The 26,795-nt window shown below is 39.6% G+C and overlaps 2 protein-coding genes across 8 annotated transcripts in view; one reads left to right on the plus strand and one right to left on the minus strand.

Moving 5' to 3' along the window:
* Positions 1-689: 689 nt before the first annotated feature.
* Positions 690-26,795, minus strand: part of LOC124111835 — a 66,949-nt gene continuing 40,843 nt past the window's right edge. The window contains exons 1-6 of one of the 5 annotated variants that reach the window (XM_046471685.2): positions 23,329-23,372; positions 18,257-18,619; positions 9,645-9,758; positions 6,028-6,228; positions 4,958-5,107; positions 690-4,360 (exon numbers count right to left, since the gene is read on the minus strand). In XM_046471685.2, coding sequence (XP_046327641.1) covers positions 3,510-4,360; positions 4,958-5,107; positions 6,028-6,228; positions 9,645-9,758; positions 18,257-18,578 — 1,638 coding nt within the window. In that variant the 5' untranslated portion in view covers positions 18,579-18,619; positions 23,329-23,372 and the 3' untranslated portion in view covers positions 690-3,509. Of the gene's footprint in view, positions 4,361-4,957; positions 5,108-6,027; positions 6,229-9,644; positions 9,759-18,256; positions 18,767-19,470; positions 19,583-23,328; positions 23,373-26,795 lie in introns of those variants that run through there. The other 4 variants (XM_046471683.2, XM_048384199.1, XM_046471682.2 and 1 more) reach the window with 4 other exon arrangements.
* The window catches only part of LOC124111836 (transcription initiation protein SPT3 homolog), a 96,160-nt gene continuing 88,218 nt past the window's right edge, over positions 18,854-26,795 (plus strand). For 2 of the 3 annotated variants that reach the window (XM_048384200.1, XM_048384202.1), the window contains exon 1: positions 19,606-19,780. The gene's annotated coding sequence lies outside the window, so the exon portion shown is untranslated. Of the gene's footprint in view, positions 19,004-19,605; positions 19,781-26,795 lie in introns of those variants that run through there. The other variant, XM_048384201.1, reaches the window with a different exon arrangement.

Below are 26,795 nucleotides of genomic sequence, written 5' to 3' on the forward strand. Positions count from 1 at the left end.
TTTTTCTGTACGAAAAGACAAGAGTCTTCCAAGGATCACTATCTAGTATACTTATATACATGGATCTCCTCCAGCCTCTAGCATCATGATGTATTAAATACAGCAAAATAGAAACAAATTAACCATTTTGATTAAACTGCATTATCAGGCTACAATAAATTAATGTTTATTTTACAAAAAAATATCTAGTTCCATAAGAAGACACAAAGCATATCTGTCGTTCTTGTCCTGTTACAGCGATATGTAAGCATGGATGAATGCATCTTCCGGAGGCAAGAACATCCACAAGCCTACATCAAAGCCTAGTTTCTACACTTTGATAAAAAGGCTAGTGGACGATCTTGCCTCCGGAAGATGGGATCAATGTGGAATGCAAATGTTAATCATGTACATACAGACTTCACTTTATATCTTATTGAATATCGGTAAAAGAAAAATTAAATGGAATTTCAGTAAATACTCTTACCCTCAGCGAACAATGCATTCCTGCTCAAGAGGAATAAATTATTTTCCTTTTGTTTGTATAAATAATAACAATAAACAAAGTCAACAATATATGGAAATATTTAAAAGAAATTTCTCTAAAATAGTTTTCAGATAAATAAACACTTAGATGGAGCTTTGGAAAGGTGAAGATTGCAAGACATCAAGTGATTGACAGGTGAGTGACAGGCCACGCCCATATGTGAAATGTGCATAACAAACATGACAATCTCATGAAAATGACATGACAATTGTAATGTTGGGATGACACTTCTCATATCTTTGGTAAAGCACTCAAAAATGTACAAGAAAAATAAATATATGACAAAACAATCACAACTAACACTAATGAGCACTTTACAAGGTCCAGTGGTGATCAGCAGTTGTCAGTGCTGTACGTGTTAACATCAGGAATAATGGACATCATCAGCTTCACAAATGCTGGACAATATATCTTGTGACACTTCTATACAGGACAACAGATGTATTGAGCAGGGTATTCACGTGTTCACGGACATGCGAGTATTGTGTACTCCAATAATGTGAACTCTCACAGCATCATCACTATAGTACAGGATAACAGGGATGTTAAAGCTGTTTCAGCAATACTTTGTTCATGAATGCTATTCAGTGCATAGGCAGAAGTCTGTTTCCAGAATCACAATTCTTCAGGAACAGTGTGAAGGTTGCACCATCTATCAGTGTTCCATAGTGCAGCAGAGCAGAGAACAATTTATCAATGGTGAATACTGAACTGTATAATTCAGGTACTACGGACTAAGCACAATTCACATCCCGATGTATATCCAATACAAGATGTACATTGTAGGGCAAAATCCTTAACCAAGACTTCAAAACTCATAAGCACTATGAACCGTTGCTGAAAACAATTAAAAATAATCTTTGATAACTTCTTATTAAAACCAAAATTCTCAAATAAATATTGAAATTATTTTCACCCATATTTGTTTTCTTAAAAAAAATTAATTAATCACAAGAAGTAAATTTTTTCTTCCACAATTTCCTTAGCAAAGATTGCCTATTAGTATCATGTTAGATAAGTTTCACCACTGTGATAAAGGTTATAGTTCATATAAGGTCATATAATACTGCGACAGCGTTTCTTATGGTTAAACCATGTCCAATACCTCAATTGAACTGGTGAGGCTTTGTTCAAATTGCACGCCCAAACAGGGTCTTAGGGTGCTCATCTCTCTGTTATACAGAAGCCCTCGCATCATAAGTACAAAATACCTTTGATTTGTGAAATTTTGATTAATTCCCATTGTGTATTGGTCTCCTCATGATGATCCTACGAAGCTGAATACAGCCTTGTAAATATTGCACTATTTACATAAGCTATTATTATGTATGAATGTTAACTTTTTAGAATGTTTTGTGACCAGACTGAAACTGGACGTTTGTAAACATCACAATACGTGACCTTTGAATGGAATACAAAGAGACTGACACACTTCACAGAAGTAACACAATGATGGCTAGGTTACGACACAGATAACATTTTCTTGTTTCTATAAAAGTCAACCAGCATGTCAAATTATGTTCCGATTCCTCATTTCAAGTGTTAGTTTTCATTCCAAAGTTGCGCTTTTTGATACAACCTATTCTGATGGCAGTGATGCTGTTGGTGATTTTACAAAACGGAACGTCTTTATATTGTTTTCTATTGTACAACTAGGAATTTTCAATTTGGAAATAAAAAAATTAAATTAAATTAAACAAAATACTCTTTCTCAGTGAAGAGAAGAAAAACTCTTCTTGTGGCCTTAGATGTGTGTGCTGTAAAACACTCCAGAAATACCTAAGCTTTAAAGCAGGACTAATCACAAACCAATATTACCATAAGGAAATATTGTTGTATATAAACATAAAAAAACAATTAAAAAAGTCAGAAATAAGTAAATCTACTCCCAATTCACAGATAAAAAATACTGAAAAAATATCTAGCCATAATAAGGTCTGACATGATTCACCAAGATGTAGGTAATACACTCATGATATACATATCACAATACCTTATTTGGAGAAACTGATTAAATTGTGATATGATAAAATCAACAAATCACATCATGCATTGTTTTACTGAGTATAATGTCTGTACTCTGGTAGATTTCATCAGTCCCAAAACGGCAACTGGTCGGTACTTTAACTTCAAATAAATATTTATCTCAATAAAATGTCAAGTAGCACGAGATGACCAAAATCTCCTTGTAAAACCATTACAAAGTTGGTGCTACTAAACATGTTTTCAATTATTTCTTATTTTGCTTCCATAGCTTTCGAGTACCGGTGTGTCTTAATAAATCATTTTTCATGCATTGTCTTCTAGATCCAGAAGTAATACAGGGTAAAAATGGTACTTTCATCCACAATGGTCAATATATTGTCTTGGGTTGCCACCACAGGCGGACTTGTCATTGGAACCGTTTGTTTAAGCCTTATCAACAACAAAATCTGTACAAATATTCAACACAGGATTTCATGACCCTCTGTCATAATACTCCGACGCCTGGAATGGCTGCTCTACTTCATCACATAATGCTCATGGGCTGATAGCCAGGATTCTGTTGCCATGATGGTCTCAGTGCTCTGGTACTGTGGCATTCTGGTGCGGCGTTCAGGTCCAATGCTCTGCTCCAAAGGTCTGGAACCACAACAACGTCCTACGCCGCCGCTAGTCATTACGGAACAGGTTCTGGAGCTGACGAGAAGCTCAAGGTCAAACTCAAAGATGTCTGCTTGGCAGTTCTTACATTTCAACACTTGTCTGTTTCCCTTGCTTCATTCTGTCCATGAAACCAAGAGCTCTGTCAGTATCAATGGCACAATTTTCCCAGGGACGTGGAGCAGAGCCAGAATTTCTTGAACGCTGCATTCTGCTCAGGCCCTCCATAAGATTTATGTCTCCATCTGAAGGTCAAGGTCAAACCATGAACACTTCAACAAGGCACAAGAGTTGGATGGGACCAACTGTCACATTCCCGAATCACATTTCATCAACCATTTCAATATGGCCGCCACACAGGTGCTGGTTCATCATGACCAGGTCTTCTTGGTGAAGACTTGGATGACTCTGAGTCTTCATGTCTTGGTGGTATGTCTCTTGATGAATCGGAAGACCCTGTCCCTTCCTCCGTGAGTTCAACATCTCGAACAGGTCGAGCGATCGGTCCTTCAAGTGCTAACCGGGAGGATGGGGACACAGGAGTGGGTTTCTCAACCTTTGGGGGAAGGTCCGACGGCCTTTGACCGAGCACCTCGTACGTCCTGACCTCCCCCGTGGGAAGGTAGAGGCGTGTCTGATACTGTTGGGGGGAGGAGCTGTAGAGATGGGGGTACAGGAAGGTAGGGGGCAGCACTCGTGGCGGACTTCCTGCTAAATAGGAAGCAGCCGCTGCAATTGAGCTGGGAGGGTTGATGGAACTAAAGAACTCATGAGGGGTCATACCGGGGTACGTCCCGTGAGTCACAGCGAGGGGCAGAGTAGAGATTGCACGGCTCTCCTCCAGAATGGATAGGTTGGAACTGCTGACTGTGTACGGCAGAGTCTGAGGGGGCACGAACAACGGTCTTGTCTCGGGGTACAACGGTTCCGGTATACGCGGGTCACTGAGGCGAACATCAGATGCACTTGCATATGGTGGCAACACAAGAGGGAGCCGAGATTCTATGGTGATTCTGCGTTCCACTGGCAGGCGCGGCTCTAGGCTAGGGTAGTCTGGTCTCTGAGCTTCTGGCACCAGGGGTAGGTGGCGCTCATGGGGGACGAGGCTGTGGGTGGTGACAACAGGGTGTTCTTGCAGGCCTTGGAGGCGAGATTCACGCTCACGAGATTCTACAGCAGAGGAATGGGCAGCTGAAACACGGAAATGATATGATTTATTTTAGTCATGAGATCAGATTTAGATTTTTTTTCGAACATTTTCTGTAATTCAAATCTAAATATAGGAGAAAGACTGAAAGACTGGTATAGCCTTCATTACATACAGAAAAGTAAAGCTATGGGTTCGGGTTATTTTATATCATCAAGAAAAAAAATAAAATCTTAATCATAACACAGGGTGGAGTAGACATAGCATGCATCGTATCGTCAATGTAAACTCAACTAGTATTTGGTTTTAGTGAGTGAGTGAGTTGGGTTTAACGCCGCTTTTAACAGTATTCCAGTTATATCACAGCGTGTCAGCTTAATGTGGGAGAAAAGCCCGAAGTGATGCAGGTCTCAGACGTTTACCATTTCAGTGAAACCCACGAGCACAGGTATGGTGCTGACAAACCTAGAAACATAATAGGGGCGAACCGGGATTCCAACCCACAATCATAGGTTTCTGGCGTGCCCAAGGGACGCAACTCTGCACGGCGAATCGTGGCGCCTTAGACGACTGGGCCACCCGTGCCCCCGTATGTGCTATTAGAGTGGGGAGAGTTAGGAGACATTGAGATGTAAACATACCAGCAAGGTGTGAGACAATGACAGACTGTGATTGAGACAGTGGGGTACTGTGGGTGGTGATGGTGGGGTAGATGACGTCCTTCGTGTACGGCACTGTGTCGTAGCCACCCCACCCTCCCCGCGTACTTTCTAACTGCTTCGTCAATACTTCTGGAAAATAAAGTTTCAGGTAAATTACATGTTTTACATGAAAATGAAATAAGATAATATGGGTATTATTATCCTTTACTTTATCAAATATTGTTTTGTATGAAAATGCGATTATCACAATAACTAAAACAAATAATACATTTAAATAGATACTCCAAGGTAAAACATGTGTGACTGTTAACTTTTTTATCTTGTCAGTTTTCAGGAGCATGTGACTTATTTTCTTTGAAGGTCGTAGATCCAGTTGTACTTAACTTAGTGATGGTGGAAACCATCTCCTTTTTTTGAAGATTTTAAACATTTTCAGATAAAAAATTAAGCAAATATAAAAAAAGTAGAACTGGTGAAATGTCGAGCTATTCTTTAAGTAACATTTAAAATCTATCATGAGAGATTGAAATATACTTGGAATACAATAAGAACTACAAAACACCAAAGGAACAATCCTAAATGTCATCCAACTTCAACAAGAATGTATTCATCTCAGAAAGCATGTAATAAAACAGTGATTAATATTTTTTCTGAACCATAAAATGAGCTAACTTAAAGTACCTTTAAATGTTACTTAATATTTTAATGATAATTCAGCAAATGACAAACATAATGAATAAAATAGAAATATAGTAGAAAGTCACATGTGTTACTGGATCCTTTGTCCACCATTTTGCATCTAAATAGCAACAGGGCTTGACTTAGTTGCTGGTCCTTTAGTTCGTGCCAAAGAGAAATGACAGAGGGCCATCTATTATTCGATTTCAGCGATCAGGTGGGGCAGTAGATAGATAATGCTTAGAAATAATACACACAGATGACCTGCAGACTTGTACTGTGTTTGGAAGACACCAAAGATGTCACACACCCATTTCTTTTAAATCCGTATTTCAATTCAACAAAATACCACATTGAAGTATTGCTGGTACCTGTTGGGCGCAGTCCATTGACATCGGTGGTGTGGTGTGTTCTCACATCAGCAGGTACAGACGATACGCGGCGAAGACGCTCTAGTTCAGCCAGATGCGCGAACCTGCGATCCACGAGTGGCTCCGTGAGGGGGCTCCTTTCCAGTGTCAGTTCCAGGGGACCGACTCGATGGTGGATCCGACGGTCGTCAGTGTGGAGCTCTGGAACACACACTCAAGCTTAGAAATGTTTTTTAAGACTAGTCCAGAGGACCAAGTCTTTGATTTGTTTGTTGTTTAACGCACTCAGCAATAGTCAATGGGCGTCAAGATACAACAGATAACATGAGGTACTTTGATGTTGAAGTTTGTTGTTTTACGCCCTACTCAGCAATATGACAGCGGTATGTAAATAATCGAGTCCGGACCAGACAATGCAGTGATTGACATCATGAGCATCGATCCACGCAACTGGGATACAATGATATGCATCAACCCAGTCAGTGAGCCAAACCACCCGATCCCATTAGTTGCCTCTTACAACATGCATAGTCGGTATAGATCCTTATAATGTTGTCAAGCAATATGCTTGACAATGGTATAAGGATCTATACCAAAACGTCTCTTTTTACAGTATTATAGAAGTTGTTATCCATAAATTGTGTCTATTTTGTAAATGAAATCTGCAGTTTAACGTGCTTCGATGTGTCACAAGATGCTGCTCAAGGTCGGTCTCATATGTTAAGGGCGTCTGAGTCAGTGGTCACACAAATGGTACTTGCTATACAAACAATATTTGATGTTGACATAGAACAGATGCAATTTTAGCTTCACTTCAAGTTAAATAAACATCGGCACATATTCTTCTAAGTTGCTGTAATTGCAATATTTTGCAGAAATGCCCCCTCAGAGCACAAATGTACCTATCTTACAGCAAAATAAGTTTTTGTACAGAACTTGTGCAGAATTTTGCATTTATCTGCCACAGGATTTGTCAAATACACTGCAGAATTTGAACATGTGAGTCAAAACCTAGTTTTAAAAGTCTAAAAGTTGCATAGGTTTACTGAACTGTACATTGTTTTAATTAAATAATTTTAAATACTTAATTGAGGGTTTTTTTGTTATAAGGAAAACAATATTTTAAACATTTTATGTTTTGGTGGTTAAATGAAATAAATATCCAGATTTCTTATTGAAGAGAAGGTGACTTTTGTATTATTGTTTACCAAAAGTGCATGTCTATATTTACACTAGTCATCACCGGATTCACTTCAATAAGCTATTCTAGCCATGGAAAAGTTTATAAATAAATGCCTGGCACAAGTCAAACAGGTACAAAACTACAAAATTCACGAAAGCTAAGCTAAACGTTTGCAGAATTGTGTGCAGAATGATCAAAATTTGGTTGCAGAATTTACAAAAATTAACTGCAGATTTTTTGTTCTTGGGTTGCAGATTACAGCGGGGAGTAGTGTACGAGGGGTAGGCATTGGCGGTGTATGAGGGGGAGGCGCTGGGGGTGTCAGGGGGAGGCGCTGGGGGTGTAGGGGGAGGGGTGTGTTGAGGGGGTCAGATCCCGGGGAAGGAGGTAGGCGTGTTGTCACAGGAAACACAAAGCCCAGCATGCCATGAGCAGGTCCACATGCTATTGTAGCCATGTTTAGTATGTCCAAGGAGCCCGGGTGTATCTCTAACATTGATGGATGATAAATAATGACAGACTTCAGCACTTATCAGGCAGGGTGATTGTAGCCGAGCTAAGCCCCCATTCAGACGACTCCTGAGCTTTCAGCTTCAAGGGCCAGGTGGAGATGGAGAGAGCAACAATACTATTTTTTAACAATACATGCAGCTGATGAGAGATTTGCTCATTTGCAGCTCATGCTGTCCATTTTATGTTTTACAAATCACCGTAGTGGTCACATGAACGATAGCAAGGTGGTCATTGTATGAAAAAGTAGCCGTTTGGCTCTTGACCAGCTGTGACGGACACTTGAATAGACAAATATTAGTGTCTCAAATGACCTCCAGTATAGCTGGTGGCTAACTAAGAGCGCCATCTATTTCGTCCTCTAAGCCATTCTGCATGGCTTCTTTGTGCGGTCGGGGCATCCCTCGACCTCGTGAGAGAATGCACGTGCGTTTTTTTGTGTGCAGTGGGTTAGCCAAAGTTGCTGCACCGGCCACACTATGGTTTCGTAGGCAGCTAGTGTTGGTGTTTAACTAGCCATGATTGCCCTCTTCAAACACTTTTAACACTGATAATACACCAATGAGATCCCTACTTCAAGCCCCAGTTTTTTCTTTCAAATGTCCTTAATGAACCAATTTGCAAAATGTTCTCACTTCTTCCCTGTTTGTCCATGAATAAACGAGGCAAGTTGGAGCTATTCTAATATTGATGTAGCAAACCATCACAAAGCCTGTGACTCATCACAAATCTTTAATCATAAATACAGTTTTTGATTTTTAAAAATTTACATCCCATAATCTTATTAAAAAAATAATTAAAATTTCTGCTCCAAATATTTACAAAATGATTTCCATGAAAAGATTAATACCATACATATTCCTATTATCTCTTCTATGAATAAAATATGATTATTTATTTTTATAATGAGCAATCATCAATATTCATGGAATAAAATCATAAAAATGTTAATTCATCCCCTAAACACATATATCATTTATGATTCTGTACTAACCAATCTTATTAAAAAAATATTAGTTTTAAGTTTATAATTTTTGTCCTCTGGTTGAGTTAAAATGGTAGAGTGTCTGAATATGAGTGAATGAGTGAGTTGAGTTGGCGCCGTCATGTAATGTTTAATTAATATCACTGAGTGTCAAGCTGCATGTGGAAGAAAAGCTGACAGTGACACGGGTAGCAATCTCATTAAAATCAGAACTTAATGCCGCTATCCCTACACTTTGTGTAGTGGTATGGAACACCAAGATCTGATCTTAATCAATCTCATTAGAATCAGATTTTAGTTTTCGCTACCGCTAAACAAAGATTTGAGGACATCCCATTACATGTCACGTCAGAAGGACCTTTCGAGACCTTTGACCGACCAATGAAATGACTGACGAGAAATCAACATTAGCCAATCAGAAGGCAGCTTTCTCACGCATTATGACACAAGTTTCAAACTGTCGACAACGCTTTGAAACATATTTTGACGTATTCTTGATTAAAAATTTTAAAATTATCAAAAGAACATTCTGGAATGGGTAGACTGTATGGATATAATCATAAAACTCGTAACTGTTGTTCAGAATACCCTCTGTTAAATATTTTGAGGTTGCATTATTAGAAAACACATTCCGACTGTCACTTTCATGATCTGGTAAGGGACGCTCTGATTGGTTGGATGAAAGGTCGTTCCGACGTGACCCGTAATGGGATGTCCTCAGATCTTTGTTTCGAAATAGCGAGAAATAATATTTGATTTTAATGAGCTTGGATCTCAATGAGATTATGGTAGCAGACTTCTATCATTATAGTTAAAGACTCTAATTAAGGGCATGGCGCTGACAAAACAAGGATTATAATCATGGCAAATCTGGGATTCGAACCCAGGACTAAAGGTTACTAAGCAAGCATATGAGATCGAGTTGAAGTCAACCCTTACTTGTCTTACTTCGTGGTTCCCGTGGTCCATCTACGGTAACTTTGATGGCTTTCTGGTAGATGGCGATCTCTGGTGGGTTGGTGCTCACGGTGATGGTCAGCGAGAAACTCTTCCCTAGAACAAGATGATATATAACTATTACTATTACATCACAAGTTTTAAAACCAACAAGACTCTACTAAAAATACACAGTTATTGAGACATCTCAATGTTTCCGAGTGATGCCAGTATCACACTGTGAATACGGCAACTTGGAGCCATATTCTCCACAATGAGAGTCATATCTATTTTCAAATCATAACCTTGAATAAATCAGGAAATTAAAAAAACTAAAAACACTCAAAGATGAAATATTTGCTCACAATGAATTCCTCCTGAAACTGATTGAGATGTACCATCACAGCCAAAATCTATTTCACTGTCAATATGAGTCATTCATGTCATGAAATCTTAACAAAACGTCAAACATATATTTAAAAAACACATTCTAAAAATACATACAGAGATACTAAAAGAAAACGAACGGGAAACACAACCAAAATGTTACCTTAACACAATCAATGCTAACCAAATATCTCTGAAACAATGATGGAACGGCAAAGGTTAATTCCCCCTAGGACTGCATCTTTTATGTTTTCCATTAATTATACATCATCAGCACTAACTGTTTACAGGTGATGTTGGGAGGAGATGAGAGCTGCTCTGGTCACAGACAATGGCCTGCCAGCAGCACAAAGTCATCATTACGGAACCATATTGTTTATCATATTCCATCAATACTTTATCGCCACATTTCACTGGGTGTCATACTATTAGTTTCAAAGAGCCAATATTTTTTTAAGCTCCCTTGTATAACTGTGAGGAAAAAGCCTTGATGATATTGGTGTCCGGGGACAACTGGTCACACACCAGCGAAGCTGTTAATAACCACTAAACACGGTCATGTGAGATGTTGAGAGGAAGCAGTCGGGCGCGACCAATGCACATGTGGGTTACGATAACAGTGAGGATTCCATACTCTTATCTGTTCGTTACATTTTCATTTTACACTTTTGATACTGACCTTGAATTTTTCATTCTTAACATTCGTTTCTGTCAACAAAGCTTCTTAAACAATGAAATATATGTTGCAGTAAAACAGCTGTTAGTTTGCTAACATAAAAAAGCATTCATTTATTCTTTTTGAAAATTAAAAAAAATAAATTCTTTTTAAATTTAAACTTTCAAAGTTCCTATAGTACCATGGATAATCTTTTCTTAAATAAATCAAAAATAACAATATGCTATTAAATATTACAGTTCATTATTTCATTTGTTAACAAGGGTCAAAGGTAACAAACACTGCCTTGGCTTATTTGAAACATTGTGCTGTCTTATCAGTTGTTTGATCTAAATAGATGTATTATTGTTTGGTTTAATGGCACGTGACTACAGGGGTTGTGTTTGGCTGCAGAAGGTAAGCTGTTGAACCATCACACCTGGGTACATCACGTAGGCTGTCCCCTGATTCATATCATCTCTTTTTATTCCTAATTATTAGTTTTCCACTGAAAGGAAGCAAACGGGTGTAAGATTAATTTTCACCATATTAAGATGTTGTGCTTGAGTAATTACTTCCATTCAAACAAATGTTTGGCATGTGAGTGAAAACTGTTCCCTATTGTAAATATGAATCATAAAATAAATTGAAAAAGGTTTTTTTTGGCAATTGTTCTTTTCGCTCTGGTGCATTAGTCACCTCCACACAGTGAATGCCACCAGACCTGTCATCTCAATATTGACCAGAGAACAGTCACTGACAGATGTTAAACAGACACAATGTTTTTATCAAACAAATAAATCTTGAATACATGGAGTTTATTGCTACTCATTGTCTTGGAGGCACTGATTTATTATTTGGCACACTTCACCATCAAGATTTTAGATATTATTTTCATAAAAGTGTATTTATTTTATTCTTTTTCCTAAAATGTAATTACAAGATCAAAATGATAGGACAGTGGACAAATTATTAACCTGAGATTTATTAGTGAGTGAGTATGGTTTTATGCTGTTTTTAGCAATATTCCAGCAATATCACGGTGGGGACACCAGAAATGGGCTTCACACATTGTTCCCATGTTGGGAATCGAACCCGGGTCTTCGGCCTGAAGAGCGAATGCTTTAACCACTGGGCTACCTGACCGCCCACATAGAACACTAGAAGGATTACCTAGGGTATTCAACTTTTAGGTGAGATCAGTTCACCCTTCACTTAGAATTCACTCTCTCACTGTCGCTATATGGCTGAAATAATGCAGATGTGACGTAAAATTTTGACTCTCTCTATCATATTATTCTCGGGTCTTCCGCTTTAACCACTTGGCTACCCAACCGCACCCTGAGGTTTATGATATAAAAATTAAATAAAAGATGTAATCATATATAACTGTAAAACAAAGAATTTACTATATTTATATATCATTAGTAAATGTCTTCCATGCGACAGTATGCTGAACATTGAGACCCGTTATCTGATGTACGTCAAATAATTCCAGACATAACGGCCATGGGACTTCCTCAATGCAATGTGACATAAGCACATGATCCAGATAGTGTCGTCGCGCCCGTACACTCACAGTAAAAACGTGGGTGTTATGGGAATTTTCTGGTCAACAAAACTGATTCAAACAGTTACGGCGATGAGTCAGTGTAACGCGAGCGCTCTAACCACATTCCTATCATACAAATCCGTTCTCATATCCGCAAAACATGTACACCTTTGTAGCGCTTGTAAAAGTTACGACCTGGTGTCAAAGGTCAGACTTGGGTTCAGGGGTCAACCTTGTCGGTTCCCGGCCTCTGCTCTCGTAGGTCCATTGATAACAATTGACTTTGAGCAACATGTCTGTTAATTCGCTGGCGATATTGAGATTGCGTGCTCCCCAGGTCTGTGTTTGGGTGTAATTGTATCAGAGATGTATTATTTTGCTTTGAATCATACGACACGAGCACATAAACGACAATCGGTTTAATTTTCACGGTAGTGCATTCGCCATGTTTGAATGCAGAAAGAAATCAGAGGGTCGCAAATCACAAAATCAATGTTTACGAGAACAATCTGGATAATGATAGTATTTGTCGGATTAGAAAATACAAATAGCAAAATATGAATTAAGAGATAATAGAATAAAACATGAATTTGAACTGATAATTGTTTTCTAATCATCGGTTGTAGAGAGTCAATGCTAGTCCTTGGTCGGCCGACGAAATGAGAAACATTCGCTCACTTCGTATGGTCAAATGAAATTTTAACTTTAAACAGATCGATATTCAGTAATTGAAAATGTCAGAATTGCGGTCGAACTGTTGTCGAATGTTTTCACCCTCGCAAATCGTGCATAAATATCAAATCCAACCCACACATCCCCTAAAAATCGCCGCAATCTTATTTCAGAAATGTCAGCGAGTGGGCACACACAAGCTGGCGACAGAGACCATCACGTTTCCGACCCAAGTATTCCGATACAACGATATATCATACTATATATGTGAATATTGCGCAAGATTTCCTGCCAAAGTCAAAATCTGCTGCGACAACCACGCGTCAATCTCGAATTCCATGCGGACTTAATTTCCCGTGGTGTTGATTACAGTGGGTGTTGGAAAAGGTCAAATTTGTGTTATTGGTAGCATCGGGCAGGTGGGCAATAAACTGTATATCTCCCGACTAAACGAGAACATAACATCAACAGCCTTCGGCGATGTGGACCGACTGTGGGCACTATTCGCCACTGTCGTGTAAACATACCGACCAAAGACACGCGCGACAGTTTGATTCCGTGAAAGAGACCGTGTATTTATTTTAATTACACATCCCCTTTATGTACAGTGTCCGTTAGCTCGTGGTGAGAATTATGAAAATAACATAGCGTGTAGTCGCCTCAGAAACAGAAGTGAAAAGGGAAGTTTTTTGCGCACATCTGCCATATCGCTCTGTCTTTGTTAACTGTCTGCAACTCTGAGAGTAGCTCCTTCTCCAGAAAGACTCTTATTGTTATGCAAGACAATGCAATCAAGACATAGCAGGCTAACACATGGGTTTGCCTCTATGGCGGCTGAACCGCTTTCTTCAATCAATCAAAACCCAAACCAAGAGAGTCGAGTGTCTTTGTCCGTTGATATTTCATGTCTTGTCAATTTTCTTTGGTTTGAACAATCCCAAAGCTTTTGGTAACAAAGTGCCCAATATCCTAGTACCTAGACTATAACCGGCATGTCATAGTCAACACGCCTTTGACAGTCATCGCCCCTTGATACATGATTTGTTATTTGTCAAAATATATATGGAGTTGAAAACTATATCTTAATGAATATCAGTGCTCTGTTATTGACCAAACTACGCCCCCTATCGACAAGGTCGCATAAAAAAATACGCCCAGACTTCACTTAATTGTAATATTCACTTAGCACAAGTGTTTTCATGAAGCAGAGCTTTCAGACTCGGCAAAACATGTCTCAGTTGCCATGCTAACAAAAGAACTGAGTTCTTTAATTCGGTGATAAGAGCTAGGTAATTTGCCGAATCAAACTTTAAATCGATGTCTTTGGTCTGACGTTGATTTACCCGCCATGTTCAAACATTCGCCACTATCATGTACTTCGTGTATAACGCCAAGTGCATGTGTACTGAACGATGTCTCTTCGGGATCGCTGTGTAAATAATATTCATGCTCTTCGGCAGTAGTCAATGCACACAAGCTGCAGCTTGGGGTGATGTCAGGGATGACACACCCTCACCCTGAGGCTAACTACGGACCCGACACACCAGATAACATTGCTAAATGGACAAATCGTAAATATTGACACAGAAAGCATTCTCGCTTGTCCAGTGCATGAGAAAACACTTCCGTTTATCCAGTGCTTCATACATTCATTCTATTGTCATGTAGATATATAACGCTGGATAATCGAGGATGTCCTTGACAACTCACATATTCATTCCGAACTGTGTATCACAAATTGAAATCGTGTATACTGTTTCCCGGAAAACTATTGATATCGATGGGACTGAAAATCCACTTAAACGTAATGAATTGGAATTTAAATTACGATTCAAATATTCCTTACACGTGACAGAATAATTTATCATAAGTGTTGTATGTGACACAAAACATCAACCAAAATGCAGGAGAGCAATTCTCAAGTTTCAACAAGCCTTTACAAGTTTGTAGGAAATCATTACTTTCGTTTTATTCAAAAAAGTCGCATGGTGCAAATATCACGGCGTATTTATGGTGAAATGCCCGCTGATGGATGAAGCCTGAACAGTTCATGCATAAGTAGGTCATTGTACACAAGATAATGTAATGAACTGCGAACATTAACTCATGATCGTCATTTAATTAAGTCTGACCCTTCTTGGAGATTATTAGTGAGGTCACGGCCAATCTCTGTCATAGTTCCTGAAAGTCTTTCGGAATCTTCAAAAAGCTTTTAAATGAACTCTTTCGCTTCCTCTTCACAACACCATTGTACAATATTTAAACTGTAATGCTCAAGCCGCACCCGAGGCAACGGCGGGTCCAAGAGATGGCAGGTTTCCAGAAGTGCAAGAATCCTGCATCTCACAACGTACCAATTAAAACATCAAAAGGGCTTTCCAGTTCGAGCATTTCCTGTGGCACGCGCCTGTCTTAATTTCACATAATCCAAAACTTCATTAAGGGGAATTCCATAATTCCACGTATTTCACGAGTTGGGCTAAAAAGCCGAATTTTGGTGAGTAATCGCCCCCAATTTGTGAACAAGCGTTCAAATTGTACACGTTTTAAGTACGAACAAGTCAATATTTGAAATAACAACTCTTTATGATCTTAAAGAAATCAAAGCATACAGATCGTAATTGGAATAATCAGTTCGTAACCAGAAATATAAAAATGTCGAACAAATTCAAAACTTAATTTAAAAACACAAGAGTCCCTATTGACAGTAATAAATCTTAATTTCCGAAAAAATTGTCAGATACTTTTTTTTCGATTTCAAATTAGTCTGTGCGTTCTCCTTTGAGCACGGCGATATGGTAGCGGTGGTTGACCACATATCCCGCAAAGCGCCGTAAGCAGGCCGTATCAGGGGGCTGTGGTCGAAGACACTGCCACTCGCTGGCTAGCTAACCGGCACCGTCGGCCATGCACCTGCAACGTCAAACCCACTAGCACTCCGCGCGGATGTCAGACAAGACGATAGGGGCCATCCGATACTTTAATAATATGGTTGTTGCTTTTCATTTTTGTCCATGTCATTTTAAAACAATGCCGCGGATTGCGTGTCTTGGCTGCCCTTGCTAATTAGGCGAAGCACTAGGAGAGGAAGACTCTTGCCTCATGCCGCGTGGCGGCTTTGTCCGTCCCCTAAGACTACGAGCGTCGTTCAAGATGCCTCATCTCACGTCGCCTTTCTCCTTAATTTGCATACCCGACCTCGGGTCTTTGTTTCTTTGTGAGGGGTAAGATGTCATAACAGGCGGTCACAAATAGCATGAAAATAATAATTGGGGTTAAATGCTGGAGTTTGAGCGACATGTACCTCTTTATATTTGTCAGTGGCGTATTCGAATATTAACCGATCGTGATGTTGAAGAAATTGACAACCGATGTCGAAATTTACATGTATTAACTGCTATTTACACGAACAGGAGGAAATACGGGTTGAAATATACACCAGTTCTGCGAGATGATAATTGATGGCGGTACATCCTTCTCTGACACTCGCTACACGGCTAACAGAGTAATGACATCCAGTGTCTCCAGCTTGTCCACACAATTATTCAAAATATCCACTCTGTTACAAAAATACAAACAACTGCAACAAAGACCCGACACTACAAACCAACCCGCAATATCGAAAAGTGTTTCAGACATTATAACATCTACATATTGAATAAGTCGTATATTGCACGGGAGGCTATAAATATTGATTACGTTATTGAACATAATGAAACTGTTTGAATCTTGCCCAGCTTCAAGTAAAAATGAAAGCTCATCGCATATAATTATATATATTCTGATATGTATTTTAGGAACCGGCGTCAGGTACATTACATTTACCATCGTCGAGAGCCTCTACGCGACAACAGATAATGCCGTGGGCAAACGACAGCCACACGAGTAGCACACGTCTGTTAGGCAATGAACGGCAGGTGTTAGTAAAGAACGTAGATGAAATACGGTACACCAGTGATAACCGTTACCCCTTTGTTTGACCCTTAGAACATATCACTTTGTCGGTCCTGCTTGACAACGGCATAAGGAGCTATACCGTATATTACACTATAAAAAAGAAGGCGTTATCCATATATTGTCTACTTTGTCACCTGTCAAATGACTTTTAAACAATATCCATAAAGTGTACTGATATTTAAAACTACATATAGTGTCAATACAAGTCCAGCTATATGAAATTGAAGATTCGCTGGAACAAACATAATGTGGTTTATCAGTTAATAAAATGTAGTACAATCTGATACATAGATGATTGATTGTAGATATTGATCTGTATCGAATGTCCTTCAACAAAAGAAATATACGTGACAAATCTTCAGATATCAGTGTTGAACCATAGTCCTGCTTATATCAGGGTACCCATGCAGGTCTTACGATTTGATTATTTTACGTAGATGAGCTGTTAAGAGCAGTGAGCGGTGCACATAGGAATGACTTTCGCCATGACAAAGATGAGGAAACGCGATGCCATAAAAAAAAGATACCAAAACACGTGCCAAAAAATGAGTCAATTTTCAACAAAGATGAAACATACTTACAATGTATAGTGATTAAGGAAATAGGCGACATAACCTCAAGTGTATTGAAATAATAAGCGAATGCTTATGATGTTATCACAATTAATGATAGTAATAACTGTTGTCCGGTTATTATGGTATCCTGTGTTTGCGAGGGGTGTTTAATGCGATTACCATTCGTAATAACTAAATCACTACAATCCGTCTTTGAAGATTACACAACCGTGCGGCTTAATTCAGTGATAGTAGTGTGGGGACATGCATTGGAGAATAATCACTTCCTCATTTCTACGAAACCAAGATTCCTTTCACACAAATCATAACGGATGACGAGAAAACAGAAAAAAACACAACATTAAACTGATGAATTCATACAACAGGAAAACACATTAAAAGGCATGCGTTTTTTAAAAAAACTATTTGAGGATGGTGTTCACATGTAGAACATTGGGGTTTAATGGCAGGTTGAATAAGGAGCAGAATAACTTTCATAACACTGACATGCGTGACCCGTGACATTGAATATATCCTAAATGCGATTGACAGATTGTACATTACATATTGTAAGTGCAGTTGAGGAAAAGCATACCACACCACACAATGGGCGATTGTATAGATAGAGGAGAGCGGTGGTATAATATCTAGTCTATTGCGTATGTATAGTCCTATTACTGCTTGAGTCACTGGACTCTGAATAGAAAACTTCACCCCTCACCATCCGACTTCCGCATGTATTAATCACTGCATGTGTGGGCAAGTGCATGTTGGTGTGAGACAAGGTTAGGCCACAAACTTAGTTACATGACACAAAATATAAACTACACTAACTCACCTCGACCGCTTCTTCCAACGAAGCGTAAATCGTTGAATTTGGCAACCTGGTTCTTCATATAGGAGGTACCGTTCCTTAATTCGGCACAGTAATTCTCATCATTCCCAGCCATAATGCTGACTTTGGTTCCATCCTTAACTTCTCCCAAAGCGACAACTTTAAATGAGACTGGTAGAGTTTTGTTTGATCGCCAGTGTGATGGGAGGACTGAGCACACAAAGTTTGGACTGCCGGTGCGGACAAGTTCCCCTGGGTGGTCACCGAGTATAGAGGTGTAGGTCCGCTCCCCTCCCGGCACCCCAGGCAGTACCTCTCCGGCCATGGTATGGGGGGACTCCGGGAACGGCGGAACACCGTTCAAATCTGTGGGTAAATGCATGTGGTGCAATATTAGTGAGCTACACTGTAAGGGACGGGCTGACACGGAACCTCTGGTTAGGCTGTGGTTTTATGAATGAGAGGAAGTAGTCAGCGGTTAACTTTATATTGGCCGCTCCTACTGGCTGACTCAACCCACGACCTACACACGATATCACTCCGCGCCATGACCCTCTTACGCACTCGACTGGTCGGGGGAACTACTACGCTCTTGTTTACTAACCAGTTGTAAAGGATTACACTGACAGTTCATGTCGGATATGAATAAGACATTTAAATATGTGTCATCTTACACGCGTGTGGTATTTATGTAGACGGGAACTTTCTTTCGCATCGGATGAACAAAGGGAAATCACTCAAGCCTGACAGGTAAACAGCTGATCCGTTGCATGAAAACACATAGTATAAGCTTTACGCTAACCAATAGTACGGGTATAAAAATCATCATAATTTGAAAGTACGTTTTGGATATGTTTGTCGACTTTGATAGAAGACTTGTACACCTCAGTATTTTAAAAGTGTCAATTCATACATTTCGTCTGTATAAATTAATAATAAACTTATTCTATTGCGAATTGCTAATTAAGCATCGGTAATTCCCCAAAGTACGGTGATAGACTGGTAACGTGGTTTACCGTTTGTCGCTCTAGCCCAATTACCGGAGGTGACATGTTATTTCAGTCAACGCCGAGTTATGGGGGCTAAATAAACATTGCGTAATAGCCTGTTGCATGTTGATAAAAGGCAAAGCTTATTGACTTTGTATGTTATTGTTGTACAAGAAGCAGAAACATCAGGCAGATGCGATTTTATATTCAAGGTGTAAACAGTCCTACCTGTCATTTACTAATAAGCGACATATTTGTGGTTAACTGGCCGCTCTTTGATCTAACCGCAACCCTGAACAACAGTGACATACCTGAGTGACAGGTAGGCCCACGTGATGGGGTAACATCACTGCGCATGCGCCGTAGTATGTGTTTGTACAAAATGGCGGCTTGCCATTATAATGTGTGGTAGAGCTTGTGAAAACTAACGCTGTTTGGGCGATTATAAAGCAAAGCAAACCTACCGTAACATACCAGTCACCGAAACAAATGCATAATCTTGGAGTCTGGATGTATAGTTATCCTCTGCATAATTCAGGTACGCCATAAACAGTGACAATAGCAGCCGAATGGACGGTGTTAACAGTCACATGTTGAGAAGTTAGTGTCTATTGTGAGTGTGACCACCCCCGCACCCTCTCGGTATGTTGGGTGCGTGGGTGTTTCAACCGCATACCTCAGACTCTTGTCATGTGACAGGTCATGGCGAACCCGTTCTTTGATCCCATGTAGTGACATTCTTTTTGTAGGGGGATTTCTGTCTTACCAACCTCGAAAGTAGTTCACGACCTGTCCCATGATTTAGACCAATGCAATGCTTGTGGCGATATGTACACGGCTTTCGGTGGTAATATGCACTGAGACCCATCAACTGATATCGCCAATAGTATATAACTGTTATACCATACAAAGCAATCTCGGGAATAAGTTGTCATGTTATTTTTACAGTCAACATTCATACTTGTAGGCTATCTGTGAGAATAAATACAATTTTGACAGAGAATCTTTAGTTTGGGAATTATGTTTGCTTGTTGTTTAATGCCGCACTCAGCAATATTCCAGCTATATGACGGCGGTCTGTAAATAATCGACTCTGGACCAGACAATCCAGTTATTAATATCATGAGCATCGATCCACGCAATTGGGATCGATGACATGCCTCAACCAAGTCAGCGAGCCTGACCACCCGATCCCCTTAGTCGCCTTTTACGACAAGCATAGTCGCCTTTTACGGCAAGCATGGGTTGCTGAAGACCTATTCTACCCCGGAATCTTCACGGGTCGAGTATTATGTGTTAAGGGTTAGAAACTAATTTGTATTTACACAAGTCCGTAAATATGGTCTGCAACAGAGTTGTCATCGACCTAATAGTAAAAGTAGTAGTCCACACTTTTTTTTTGACACTAATAACAATATATAATAGACTCATATTTAGCTGACTAATGCAAATTGTGTTCTGATTTATGTGCTAGCATTTTTGTATGGCACTCGACATTAAGGGACTAAAACAAGGACTGATGGGTTCGGAGTCCATATACTGTGTCTGAGTGGGGTATTCATGTTAAGCTGTGGCATGGTATCTCAGGAGGCTAGCATTATAAAATCGGCATCTGTCCGGACTAGTACAAGCAGACACACACATGCGCACACACGCATGCATGCTCGTCGCTATATAAGAGCAATAATCTTGGACGTGACGTTAAACCCATTTCATCTCACCTCCAAACACACATCTGTGCCTGTTGAGACCTTGTGAGTCTGAATGCCCCATAACTGCATGTTCTTGTTGGAACATATGTAATGCAACATCGCTCGGTACCCTTGATTTGCTAATCCAGAAATTTGTTGATCAGTTGAATTCAGAATAACAAGGTTTAACTGTTAAATTATTTTATCTGACCCAAAATGCTGAGAAAATATTGAAAAGAAATATTGAAAAATTATTGTTTTTAAATATTTTGGCCAGTATGCACAAATGTATTGAATGGATGCAGACATGTTGGCCAGCACACACAAATGTATTGAGGGGATGCAGAAAAAAAAAATATTACGTCCTTTGGGATGCACACTAATCATTATACCAAATTCTTGACAAAAAATCTAAAGGTCCTGTAATTAAAGTAAGTATTAAATCTTACACTACACTACACTACACTACACTACACTACACTACACTACACTACACTACACTACACTACACTACACTACACTACACTACACTACACTACACTGTGCTACACTACGTTACACTACACTACACTGTGCTACACTACACTACACTACACTACACTACACTACACTACACTACACTACACTACACTACACTACACTACACTACACTACACTACACAATTTCATTACCCTACAGGACCCCCAGTTTTGTAGGTCAAGGTAAAGCCCGGAGTATATTACATATTGCTAAGAAAGTCATGTAACTATTTGTCTCAGTGAACACATATACCCGGTAATGTTATGAATTCATAATGTTTTTATTGTAATTAATATTTGTACCTATAACAGATATGTACAAATCAAGTATGTCATCAACAGAAACCAAATAAGAAACAGCAGTCATTAGCATCAAAACTCGTCATTTATCAACATCTTTCAGTTACTCTGATGGAAAGACATACAGGAACAGCTACTAAAGGAAGTGTTTATGCCACGGAATCTCATAAAATGACAATAGAAAATAGCAACACTTTGTTTGAAAGTGAAGTGATCCAACAGATTCATATGTTTCACACCTTGTCTTATTTTGCATCTGTTCGATTATCCTGTTTTATGTCTCAGTTTTATAATGATAAATAGAGGGCATGGGTGGCCCACTCGTCTCAGGCGCCATGATTCGCTGTGCAGAGTTGCATCCCTTGGTCGCGCCAGAAACCTATGATTGTGGGTTCGAATCTCGGTTCGCTCCAATTATGTTTCGAGTTTGTCAGCACCATACCCGTGCTTGTGGATTTCACCGAAGTGGAAACGTCTGAGACCTGCATCACTTCGGGCTTTCCTCCCACATTAAGCTGACACGCCGTGATATAACTGGAATACTGTTAAAAGCGGCGTAAAACCCAACTCACTCACTCACTCACTCACTCACTCACTCACTCACTCTGAGACCTGCATCACTTTGGGCTTTCCTCCCACATTAAGCTGACATGCCGCAGTATAACTGGAATACTGTTAAAAGTGGCGTTAAACCCAACTCACTCACTCCCTAAATATAATGATAAATAAATAACTCATCACTCTACTAGTCTGGTCGTGAAACTACCATAGCTTTGTGTGTGAAGTGACGTCACCATTTCCACCTCTTGTTAGCAACTTCCCAAAGAATTTCTCTTGCACATGAGTGCAATTTGATTGGATGACTCTTTTAGGGGCATGCCATTTATGTTGGACTAAAAAATAAAGCTATTACAGCGACTTGATGCAGGGGTATTCATCTTTGAATGGAGATACAATATGCTAGATGATCAAGAATGCCTATTTTTGTGATATAAAGTTAAATGTGTTGACATCAACAGTGATTAATTTTTCCCATCAGTATATGAATCCCAGCCTGTTATGAACATCTTAGACTAAAAAAAAAAATATTCTTGGTTCTCAGGCACCACCCGCATCATCATAAGTTTGCCGCATGTTTCGTTTTTATTTCCATTTTTAAAAAAAATAAAAAAATCCTTAAATATTCGTAACGGTAGTCAAATACTGTATTCCAGTATTTTACTCATTAAGGAATACATTTATGTAGGGAGGCCCTTTCCCAGGTTGATTGTACACAATTGTTTATTGGTTACATACTAGTTTGAACAATCAAAAAAACAAAAACGACACCGCCTGCCCACACTATATTTTCAAAAATCATTGCCTGAGAACCAATTCTTTTATTTTTTTAGCCTTAATAGAAACTGCAGTGTAAATATGAAACCAGCCAAACACCCAAGATAAAGAAACCAACTCATCAGATCACAATTACATGAAAATGTCGAGACATTTGAAACAAATATAGATCTTATGTGGCCATTACAACAAATCCACACGGCTAATTATGAAAGTGTGTGTTAAGTGCAGAAAGTCTTACCTCTAAGTCAGTGTTTATTGTGTTGCTCACAGGACATTCCAGCCATTGCTGCGGTTATCAGAGGTGATCATGTGACAACATATATACTATATCATGTATGTGCAACATGATCCTTGCACTAACACTTACTGAATGGCTTTGATCGGGAGATACGACCTACTTATAACATAGCTGGGGTCAGTTGGTGCAATCTTATTACAGCACTGTCATGTTAATGTGTGATAGGATGTGAGATAACTGAATTGTTATAACGTTTGTCCAGTGTTAGCCTTCAGTCCATAAAGATAAGATACTGTTTGCTAAAAACATTTAATGCAGTTATAGGGCCATACTGATAGTATGCATACTTGTGTGTACAGACTTTCTCTATCAGGATGTCAAGGGGCAGGAGGGGCGGTCAGGTAGCCTAGTGGTTAAAGCGTTCGCTCGTCACGCCAAAGACCCGGGTTCGATTCCCGACATGGGTACAATGTGTGAAGCCCATTTCTGGTGTCCCCTGCCGTGATATTGCTGGAATATTGCTAAAAACGGCGTAAAACCATACTCGCTCGCTCGCTTAAGGGGCAGGAAAAGTAAACATTCATGTCACTATTTTTTAAGGTTTGTTACGTATAATTTGAAACTTTTCTTTGCCACTAGTACCAACAAGAAAGTATTTAAGATAGCACACTTTCAATCAAAGACACCATTCATTATAGAGAGTTAGAGGTGCACGATATTACCAATATGCCGGTATAGCACGATATGAAATACCAATGAATACGCACCACAATACGTTTGGAAAATATTGGTATATTGTGTTTTTCAAAATCATGCATATCATATGTTGGAAGATTTACACTTGTGACAACTCATATAGAAATGATGAAATTGGCAACTGTTTCTAAGAGGCAGTTTCCTGTATATAATCCTGTAACCATAGCAACATCCCACATAATACGGAGTTGTCAAAAACATGCAGCATTCTGTTTCCGAATGAGCGGTAGAAATTAACACTTTTAGTCCACTAGACCTTATAATGATAACATATAGCAAAACCCTTAAAAATGGCAAGTTTCCACTAGTCCTTATTTGTATCCTTCTACCATGATAAGCAGGATGCCATTGTTTGGGCAGTGGGGTAGCCTACTGGTGAAAGCGTTTGCTCATCATGCCGAGGACCTGGCTTCCCTTCCCCATATGGGTGCAATGTGTAAAGGCCATCTCTGGTGCCCCCTACAGTGATATTGTTGGAAAATTGCTAAAAGTGGTGTGAAACTCACTCACTCACTCACTCACTTGTAAGAGGTGAATAACTTACGGGATCGGGTGGTCAGGCTCGCTGACTTGGTTGATGCATGTCATCATATCCAAAGTGTGTGAATCTATGCTCATGATATCAATCACTGTATTGTCTGGTCCAGACTCAGTTATTTACAGACCGTCATCATATGGCTGGAATATTGCTGAGTGTGGCGTTAAACAACAAACAAACAAATCTTTGCCAAGGAAGGCATTAGAGAAAATCCAAAGATGCATGTTCGACATCAAAACATCATAATCAAGACGATGAAAAAGATGGAATTGTAACTTTAGAAGGAATTATCACTTTCCTGCTTGTAATGGTAGAGGCAATGAGGACTAGTGTTTGTAACACTCCGAATCATGGTTGTGATGTAATGGCCCTGTCTACAGCATTATCCCGCTTCTGTTAAACAAGATATGAATGATACAATTGTGATCCCCCACTTTCCCTACATTTATTAAAATGACATGTTCAGCTAGGCTTAGAACAAGAGTGAGTGAGTATAGTTTTACGCCGCTTTTAGCAACATTCCAGCAATATCACGGCGGGGGACACCAGAAATGGGCTTCACACATTGTACCCATGTTGGGAATCGAACCCGGGTCTTCGGCGTGACGAGTGAACGCTTTAACCACTAGGCTACCTGACCGCCCTGCATAGAAGTAAGAACAATAGAAGGATTACCTAGGGTATTCAACTTTTAGGTAAGATCAGTTCACCCTTGACTCTCTCACTGACGCTATATGGCTGAAATAATGCAGATGTGACGCAAAATTTTGACTCACTCTCTCTCACTGACTCCATCATATCGTTCCCTCCCATAACTATTAACAATGTTCACATGTTATCGAGATGTTGTAAGGCATAAATAGAAACAAAAAATATGCGATACATAATTATGTTGATCTATCAAATATTTGATATCTATACAATAATAAACCATAAACTATTGGTAATAAAATTTTATGTATTATATATATATGTTATATATGTGGGGCGGTCAGGTAGCCTAGTGGTTAAAGCATTCGATCGTAACGCCAAAGACCCGGGTTCGATTCCCGACATGGGTACAATGTGTGAAGCCCATTTCTGGTGTCCCCCGCCGTGATATTGCTGGAATATTGCTAAAAGCAGCGTAAAACCCTACTCACTCACTCACTCACTGTTATATATGTCCTAAAACATTGGTAATAAAATTGATGTGTTAAACAAGTTATTCCACTTACTTCACTTCAACTATCTGACCCAAGCTGACAAGACCCCTAATCCGTTAGTCGTTACCCCCCAGCAGTGTTGGGAAAGCGACTGGACAACAATAGATAGATCAAAGTAACTCACTGTATGGCCGATAATGTCGGTTCCACTGCCAATAGGATCGGGCCCATGGCCACAGGGAGTAGGCAGGATGGAGGCTAACAGCCATGTTTCTCCAAGCCGACAATGTCTGAGTCTTTTCCTCAGTTCTGCGTTTATATGCCAAGATGGTGGTGTTGTGAGTGTGAAACATATGGACACAAATAGAAGTGTTGAAAACGTCACAGTTATATACAGGATGAGGCGTATGTCACAGTTATATACAGGATGACAGGAAGAGGCATATGTCCACGTTTTTTTTTATGTGTGAGTGAGGGAGTATAGTTTGAGGTACTGCCGGTGACAAGTTATTAATGTTAACTCACTCACTCGTAGTAAAATGGCATTTGTGTTTCTGCCAGTCCTTTAACAAGGCCAGGTTTTCTGTCCTTTCTGGTTGTGGATATTTGGCCCAACATTTGACCTATCGACCTGAACGTTTGGGCCCGTTGAGTGCGGGAGAGAGATGGAAATGATAAATGTTTCGGCTGAATTGGCTGTTTAATGCAATGATGGTTTCTTGAGTCTATACTTTCCCATCTTCCCAAGGCAAGGGAGTTAACTGACTGTAAAAGTCCAGTTTCCACCCTTGCTGAACTAGGCTGGTATTATGGAGTTACATTTTGGCTGGACTAACAAGTCTATGCATAGTCCAATCAAAATCGCGCACAGAAATCGAAATCAAGTTAGTAAACTGTCGTGCAGATTTAGGTTTATTGCAGGATTGCAAAGCATGTGCCCCGCCAACTCGTTGTCAACAGATATTTTCCAAGTCTTTACACGTTTTTAATCAAGGTGCTCACTTGATTTGATGCACTTCACGAGGAAA

The sequence above is a fragment of the Haliotis rufescens genome, unplaced genomic scaffold (genome assembly GCF_023055435.1).
Source record: "Haliotis rufescens isolate VD_foot unplaced genomic scaffold, xgHalRufe1.0.p SCAF_5, whole genome shotgun sequence".
NCBI classification, from domain to species: Eukaryota; Metazoa; Mollusca; class Gastropoda; order Lepetellida; family Haliotidae; genus Haliotis; species Haliotis rufescens.